Source organism: Crocodylus porosus, unplaced genomic scaffold (genome assembly GCF_001723895.1).
Source record: "Crocodylus porosus isolate Cpor-Errol unplaced genomic scaffold, CroPor_comp1, whole genome shotgun sequence".
NCBI classification, from domain to species: domain Eukaryota; kingdom Metazoa; phylum Chordata; order Crocodylia; family Crocodylidae; genus Crocodylus; species Crocodylus porosus.
In genome coordinates this window covers 89,874,575-89,883,620 of record NW_017728886.1, presented here as the reverse complement: position 1 = coordinate 89,883,620, position 9,046 = coordinate 89,874,575, and the positions used below count along the sequence as shown (strand labels likewise).

Below are 9,046 nucleotides of genomic sequence, written 5' to 3'. Positions count from 1 at the left end.
AAGAAAGGAAGACCGTGAGAACCAGAAACAGTCCTCAGATCACCCAGAACTCCTTAGTCATAAGGTGCAAGTATTTTAAGGAAAGAATACTCAGTATTACATTTGATGGCAGCTCTTACGCACAATTACTGGCATTATTGTATCCAATAGTTTTTACTTTGAAACAGAAATTTTAACACAGAGCTTTCTATTTTTAGTGATTTTTTGGCACACGTTGATCTTAATCTATTCCTTCGCTGCTACCCGAAGGAGAAGTTGGTACTGCACAAAATGCAGAGGCAATTACTCAGGTCTGTTCTGAGCTTTTGACATGTACATAACTCAGGCTAATAAGGTTAAAGCCAGAATTCTGTTTCACTGATGCATGTAGAATAACTGAATACTCAATTTTATTAATCCATGATAGATTGTGTCAGCTGTGCTAACACACACTTTGTTTCTCCATCAATTAACACTGCACAAGTATTTAAAAAAATGGAAGTTTATTTTTCTTTCCATGGCTCAAATAGCAAATAAAAAGAATTGGGTAAGGCATCAGCCATGACAAGTCCCTGTGTCCAGTGGCTTCATAACACCTCAGTTCCCATATACAGTTCTCAAAATGAAGTCACAATGTTAGTGGTTAGACTCCCTGGTTAACCAGACTGAAAGTGAGCACACAGGAAGATGAAGACTGGCTTACTTGGCTGTAGTTACATGAGTAACTTTAATTCTGCACATGGTAGTTTACTAAATGTACATACAAAATTCCTTACTGATAAATATTTAAACATGACAAATGTTATTTCTGAAGAGTTGAGTCCCTAAAATGTCTATTATTAGTTAACATGTAAATTACATATTTGTTTCCTAGGTTGCTTGAACACATTTTGAACTGTCAGTTATAGGTTTACACATGTATAAAAAAAGTAATATAGTTTGTGGAATTGAGCTAGCCTTCCCTACTCTAAAATAAGTCCAAAACCTCCAAAGATTCTGGCATATTTTTAGTTAAGATGCAGCGTACTAACAGTGTGCTAGTATTCTTTCCACTCTGAAGCAGCTGAGGCAGTACATTTCATTTGGGATTTTTAGATGCCCATAGTAAATATTTCCGAAATGCAAAGCATGTTTGATATCAACATTAAACTAGAAAAAGTAGCTACAATGTTCCCCATCATCAACACAAACTAGACTAAACAGTACAAAACCTACAAGTAGCTTCAGCATAACACACCATGTTCCCATAGTTTAGTATTAGGAGCACAAAAGGAAGAAATTAACTGATGACACCAGAATTTCCCAGACCACACCTTAACGCAAAACACATTAGTGCTACGGAACGAGCTCCACTTCGCTCAAGTCCAGGGGTTTTTAACACCTACAGACATTGACTATTTGCAAACGGGTAATTTCAAGGTATCAGCACATTAAGAGGTAAATGCCCATTTTGGGCGTACCTGTGCCATACCACTTATGAACTTCAACTTAAATCTATTCTGACCCTTCAGTTTTAAGATACCATATCATTTACTAACTTACAAGTGACAAAATGTGCTCTGGATTACTCAGAGGACCAGAGTATGGCACACATTTTAAAAGCAGACACTGCTAGTTGACAGCTAGTTAGCGAGATTGTTCAGATAACTGCACTTCACACTGGAGCACACTCTCCTACTGATGCACAGGGACACTGTCTCCATGCAACGAGTTGAAAATACACCCTTGACTATGTATTTCTATGTTGTTTTTTTTTAAAATTAAGGCATATTTAAATGTTTCCATATACAAGATTATACCACTTTAAGTTGAATCACGTAATGCAGATCCATGTATAAATGACTCCCAGTATAAGTTATGCAAATATACCACTCTTTTATAGTCTGCTCATCTCCACAGCAAGAAAACTCCGTACCAGTTAGTTAGGTATCACGTTCACAACTGTAATTTTCAAGGCAGTAGAAGACAAGATGAAGTGACAATTCTTAAATGATATAAAATTTATGCTTTACAAGAAATCAGAAAGTACTACTTCTTTCTGTTTACAAAAAAGACTGCCTATGAAACACTACATTCAGAAGAAATGTGATCATGTAGGCAATTATGAAATGGGTTGAACTCTGCTTCTCTGGAAGCCACATTAATTTTTCAGTGAATTTGACTTTCAGTGCAGTTCCAATTCATGCTTTTAGTGATACATTACAATTTCCAACATGTTAGGATAATTTCAGTCATTTGAGCCTTCAATGGCATGCTTATAAGTTATGGGTTTGGTATTTTTTTAGTATGGTCAAGGTAGGAAAGGAATTCGGGACTTTAATTATAAAATGCAGCATCTTTCTCTGATCCTCTTAGCTAGGCTTTTCCTTTTCTTCTTCCCATTCTTCTCTTTGCTGTCTTCCATCTTTCTGGCTCTTATTTCTCTCATCAAGTCAAAAAATACCTAAAATTATAAAAACAAATGATAACACACATGTATTATTGATACTTTTATGCTGAGTGAACATAAACCATGATATTTAATCCACCTCGTTTAAATGAGAAAGTCCCAATACAGGTTCCCCTTGCTTTATGCTGTACATGCAATCTTGGATAATGGCACGTAAGTAGAATATGCATGAAGGGAACCCACTTTACAATGCAACAAATAGGGATACATTCCAAGACCTCAATTGTACTGACCGCCAGAGCCATTTCTACCACTTTTACAAGCCAGTTTTGGTACTCACCAACAGCAGTCTAACAGCATGCTGCACTTTGCACCCAGCGGCAGCTGCCCTGGGAGCAGCGCCACTGGGTTGCACCGTGCCCCCTGCCCACCTGTTGGCGAGATGCACATGGTGTCGCGTTGCTCCTGGGGCACCTGTAGCTCTAGAAGCATGGGCACCAGCTGCCCTGAGCAGCAGGCTTCCACTACACCGATCGAGTGAATTTACTTGCATATAAAATGGATCTTTGGTATAAAAAGGGTTACTGCATAAAAGTGAATTTGCACAGACAGAACCACATAAAGCAAGGGAAACTTGTACCTACAGAAGGCCTGGGTGAAAGGACAACTAACCTTAAGTAATCTTACTCCTCTTACTAGTTTTCCAAGGACATGCAATTTTTTCCAATGTCTGGTTGGTTCACCCCTTCCTCTGACATTGAGCCCCATCTATTCCCAAGATCACAGATTCATAGAAAAGTAGCTTTGGAAGGGACCTCAGAAGGTCATCCAGTCCAACCCTCAGGAACAGGAATTTTAGGAATAGTCTGGTCTAATCTATTCTTAAAGCTACACAATCAACCCTGTCCAGACCTCCCTACTACAGAGCAAACAATCCATACCAGCATGACCATGAGATAAAATTCCTTCTTGATCCCAAATGTGCTAATTATTCTGACCCTGAGTGAAAGGGAAAGATTCTCCAACTAGGAGCCTCCAAGCACTGTCAGATACCAGTAAAAATCCTGAGCCTTAGGTGTAGCCAACATCTAATATTTCTAACCAAGGCCAACCGCGCCCCCCATGCATAGCAACAGGTGGGGAAAAAAATTCCTTCTCAGCCCTCTGTGGCAAATAGCAAACCTCAGAAGTGTAAGAAAAAAACAGACACCCTCCCATGCTGCTCTACAATTTAGGGACACCAAACATAACTCTACACATCACACCCTCTAACGGCAAAGTCAGAGTTCTCCTTTCTGTACCCCCTCCATAAACTTCTCTCAACTCCTTTAATGTTTTTTTTTTTTTTTTTTTTTTTTTTTTTATAACTAAACTAGTTGCAGCTCTTCTTTCATCTCGTGCTGCCAACCTGGATCTCTCCAATATCCATCTGCTCTGGGCTGCACAGCTCTTCTTGTGATCTCCCAGCAATGTGCATATGGAGGGGCTCCCAGGCTTCCAACTGCTACTCTTTATAGCACACTCTAGGCATAGCTACTCCCTAGACTATTTGCTGACCACTGCTTATCCATCCTCTTTGAAAGTCACCAATGAAGGACATTCCACAACTTCCTTAAGCAGTCTATTCCACTGCATCCCTGTTCTAATAGTGAAGATTCTTGCCCCCCACCCTGAGATTTAATCTAAATCTACTTTGCTGCAACTTCAAGCCACTGGTATGTCATGTTTTTAAAACTTACTTCCATTTCTCACATGAAAATATAGCTTAAATCATAGCATAGTTGACAACTGCAACTTTAATAGGTTAACAGAAGCAGATAGAACTATCTAGTTCCTGAAGTCTCATTTTTACTAGATCAGGTACACACTAAGACACTTTATTCAGTTTTCTAGGTTCCACTCATGATTTGAGTCTAAAAACTAGGGATAAACAGATAAAGATCTTCTCGGCCGACAGCAATAGCTGATTATTCACCAGACATACTGGCCAATACTGATCCAATAACCAATTTACAGGAGCACAGCTGGGTAGTGTGGAGAGAAGTGCCCTGCAGGTAAATCTGTGGAAGGGATAGGGCATGGGGGAGGGAAGGGGTGTAGGAGTAGAGGGGGCAGATTGAGGCCCCCACAGTGAGGGAGAGAGTAGTGCAGGGGAAGAGGACGCTGTCCAGCCAAGGCAGTGAATGGGACCCTGGGGCTGCAGCAGGGAGAGGGACAGAACTGTGGGCAGCACAACCAAGGGGATCAGAGTCCTGGCACTTAAAAATGGTGGTAGGGGTGCTTGAACTAAAGCTCAGCCACCATTTTTAAGTACGGGGATGCTTTCAGGAGCGTAGCGAGGGTGAAGGCGGGCTGCCTGCCATGGGCTTTCTGCCCTACTGCCTCTGGAGCTGCATGCTGGCCATGTGTCCCCTGGCTGTCCAACAGTGGAAGGCACAACTCACCAGCACCACTGCTGCCAGACAGGCAGGGGATGCACGGTCAAATGCAGCTCGCAGGGCAAAGGCAGCAGGACAGAGAGTGGGCAGCCCACCTCCACTCAACGCACATGCTCCTACATGCCTCCCCCAGGGGTGTGTGCAACAGCAGGGAGCCACCCCCTACTCTCAGCCCCTGTGGCTCTCCCATTCCCTGCTCCAGCCCCAGGGTCCCATTCATTGACCTGGCTGGGCAGCACCTATCCAGAAGGCATATCATATTTATTGGTGACCATCAGCTACACCAGGCAAAAAAAGCTGATAGCCTATAATGTTAATTTTCCTTTTATCAGTGCCAATCTGATACTGTATCAATATATTGGTGCACCTCTACTAAAAACACAAGCAAAGAGACTGGGAAAACCCGGCACAGTTCCTGGAAATCAGTTATTTGCAGTGTCCAGTCTGAAAACTGGACTTATTTCTGAAGTGGTGACTCAGATTTTTCCAAGGCTATGTAAACAAATCTTTAAAATAGCTATTAGCAACAGTTACAGCTCCAGGAATTTTGAAAGGGAAGGAAAAAATTAGGAAGTGGGAAAATCCTCCTCATCTGATGATGCAATTTAAGATCCTGCTGTCAATTCAGACTTTTAGATGAAACTCTGCCACAACCTGTATTTGTGCTTTGCACTAGTTTTATTCATTCTAAAGTATTCCAACCTGTTGGGATCCTAAGTGCTTAAATATAAAACACTCATCTTCAAGAATTTTTTAGTGGATGTATTTAAGCACATTCTATGAGATTTCCTTTCTGGAAAGGGAATTGTCATATAGACATCCACACTTCCCAGGAGTTTACACAGTATATTATTTGAAACATGTTGCGCTGGCCTCTTGTGAACTTTTTACAGAAAAAAGAAAGCTACTGTTCTAAAGAACATGTTGCCACAGACCAATCAGAGAACAATTAAAACTGTTACTTTCACTCCACTTATTTTGGGGGAAAAAGTGGCATATTTGTATGAACTTTTCATCTTCAAAAGTCCTTTTGATTTCTAAATGGATTGTTACCTGCTTGTATTCTAAACCATCCAGAGTGTAGGATGTCATTCTTCTTCCCTTACTTAAGCAGCAATACAGTCTTTAGCTGCCTAGACTATTTAGCCTACTTGGAAGCTGTTCGGTTCTTCTCCTAAGAATTGAACTTCTTTTCTGAAATAGGTTTAGAAACAGACCATGTTGAGCTGAGCGGTTTACTATTTTTCTAATAAGCAAGAAATTTAATTTATTTAGATCAACAGCTTCAGTTCATATAGTACAGACAGAATAGTTTCAGATGTTTTAAGAAACATTTAAGAGAGACTTCCTGGCACTTGTACAACTTTGTCAATTCACCTCAACCCTGGCCTGAAGATCTCAGGCATTGTACAGACTGAATTAACCATGAGATAGATCACCGATTTGCTTCTCCTTTTATTCTTCAACTCCATGGAGTGGCTATCACCACTAGCTCTGAAAACCTGGGGGCTGAATCAGTGTGTACGAACCAAAACTTGAATATTGAGAAATGGCTGAGGTAATTTAGTTGTGTAAAAATTTCCAGTTAGAGAAGCTATTTTTAACATTTCTCACAGATCGACTGTTCCCTCTCTGACCTCAGTATTCGCATACTCAAGGGAAAGTTACCTAATACCTCTAACGATGACACTGGAAACAAAAAATAAGATGGCTGAACACTAAGAACCAAGGTGTAAACATTGATATTGGGTTCATGGCAGATTATTTTATCCACAGAAAGGTGAGAAGAAAGATGAAAATATCCCCTGCCCCTTTTGATAGGGCTTGATCTCCAAGTATTTAATTTCTTTTCCTCTAATTGTTTGCTACCTCTGGGAATTCCTCTCCCCCCCTTAGGGTTTTTTTTTAATTTTAATTTTATATACACTGTAACCATGTTGGCTTTCACTGCTCAGATATAATGAAGAATGTCTTACATCCGAAAGCTTGTCTAACTCCATCCCAACTATGCAGTTAGTTTAAGAAAAGATAGCACCCTAAGGGCTGTGCTACAGATTTAAGTTAAAGCTCAACAAAAAACAGCTATAGAGCTGCTGCAAATTTTCAAGCACTAACTTTACTGATGGTTGGCGCTTTATAGCTGAATCATCATTTTTAGCATGTGATAATTACTTTGCACATGTGGCTGGTCCAAATTTATTGCATGATGAACCAGTTAATTGTGTAATAATTACTTTGTACTTGTGGCTAATCTTACTTTGCTCATGTGGCCAGTCTAAATGTACTGCACAATAACCAGTTCATGGCATAATTATGTAATATAAAACAGGGACCTAATAAATCCTTGCCTCCAGCATATTTTAATGTGATATTTTCCTCCTGTTAAAATCTGGGGAAGCAAACTAAACTTGACTAACAGTAAGGCATGAACAGATGTTGGTTGACCTTGTCATGGGAGAAAATGTTTTCCAGCAGGACAAACTGCAAGCTTTCAGACATCCTTGTTGCTGGACCAATCCCCAAAAAGGGTTGCAGTATAAGAGCTTCAGGACAAAGCATTAGTACCATCATAATGGAAGTCTGCAACAGATGTCCCACAATATTCCTGCAAGGCTAGCAAGTCAATCAGTCCTCCAGGCATCCCCCAAAGTACTACTGAAGCCCCAATCCTGGCCTCTCTTGAGCTCTGTCTAGCCACTCTAGCCCTGACCACAGAGGTATCAGGCCTCAGGTGGCCACCTCCATCTATTAACTGTCTTGCATGGCAACTTGCCAGATGTCTTTTGCTTACCACTCACCCAAAACCAGCATTGCAGCCTACGGGCACTGAAACACCATTAACAATCAGGAACCTCCAGGACTCAGACCCATCTAGAACCTCTATACCTGCGCGCGTGCACACACACACGCACACGTACACCATCTCTTCACTATGGCCTCTCAGTCTGACAAGCCCAGTGCCCTGAAAAAAGTGTGACATTAACTGGACCAGGAAGGGGGTAATGGATTTCAACAACCTCTGGGGTGATAATGACAAGCTTTGCTGCATTAAAATGAACTACCCAGGCACTGACCCGTTAGCACTGGGGCAAAACATTATTATTGTCTGAAGTGACTGCAGAACTAGTTGTTACAAATACAACATAAAGGTAGACAGGAACTGGCAGCTTCCTGGTATTCCAAGGAAGTCCAGCTCCCAGGTTACACCTGACAATAGGGTAAAAAAAGGTGTCACCCCACAGGCAACTCATTGATAGAAATGGCCACAGTGCATTTCAGGAAGAGGTGGTTTACCCATGTCAGAGAAGTCATGCTGCCATTTTGGCAAGCTGTGCATGTAGCCACCGTATTGAAATTCAAGATAGCTAAAATTAATTCATGTTTTGGTCAATATTTCAGCCCCCACTTGGGTTGGAAAACTAATTCCAGTGACAAAACAAACACTATTGGAACTGAAGTAACTGATCATAATGCATCCATTGTGGTACAGAATCACAGAAAATTAGGATAGAAAGGGACCTCAGGAGGTCATCTAGTCCAACCTGCTACTCAAAGCAAGACCATCTCCAATTAGATCATTCTAGCTGGGTCTTAAAAACCTCCAAGGCTGGAGAGTACACAACTTGCCTGGGTAACTTGTTCTGGTGCCTACCCTACTGGTGAGAAAGTTTTTCCTAATATCTAGCTAATATGTCGGGATTTGATTTACCTGCAATTAAGGAACAAAAAGCTAAATTCCAAGACATGTTGGATTGAGGCTTGCTGATGCATCACACAATAAGATCTAAGAAGCTGATACAAAGTCTCCATCCATGCTGCTGAATGCAGCATACCATATGACAGTGCTGAGCGTGGGGAAAGGAGGCCCCCTCCCCACCCCGTGGCCAGTGCCCTGCACTGCAGACCGCATGGGACTGCCTTTGCCTGCTCAGGACAGCACCATGTGGGCTGCCAGCGCCCGCAGCAGGGAGTGCTGGCCACAGGGTTGGGGAGGGAGCCTCTTTTCCCCCATGCTCAGCACCAGCTCATTTCCTGCAGGCGAGTGCGGGGTCAGGGCTGCGCGCTGCCCCCCGCCTGTACCTCAGGGCTGAGGGGGGAAACTGGGAGTGAGTGGGCAGAGGAGCCAGCGGGAGCATGGGGCCCATGCCAGTGTCCCAGGGCCAGTGCCGGCAGGGCCCAGAGCAGGGCAGCAGGAGTACAGGGCCCTGGCCAGCAGGGGCTCTATGGAGCCGGGCCAGCT

General features: G+C 42.3%; 1 protein-coding gene across 1 annotated transcript in view; it reads right to left on the bottom strand.

Annotated features, from left to right (window-relative positions):
- Positions 1-465: 465 nt before the first annotated feature.
- RALA (RAS like proto-oncogene A) overlaps positions 466-9,046 on the bottom strand; it is a 16,988-nt gene continuing 8,407 nt past the window's right edge. Inside the window, exon 4 of the mRNA XM_019539059.1 lies at positions 466-2,422. Coding sequence (XP_019394604.1) covers positions 2,300-2,422 — 123 coding nt within the window. The 3' untranslated portion in view covers positions 466-2,299. The remainder of the gene's footprint in view (positions 2,423-9,046) is intronic.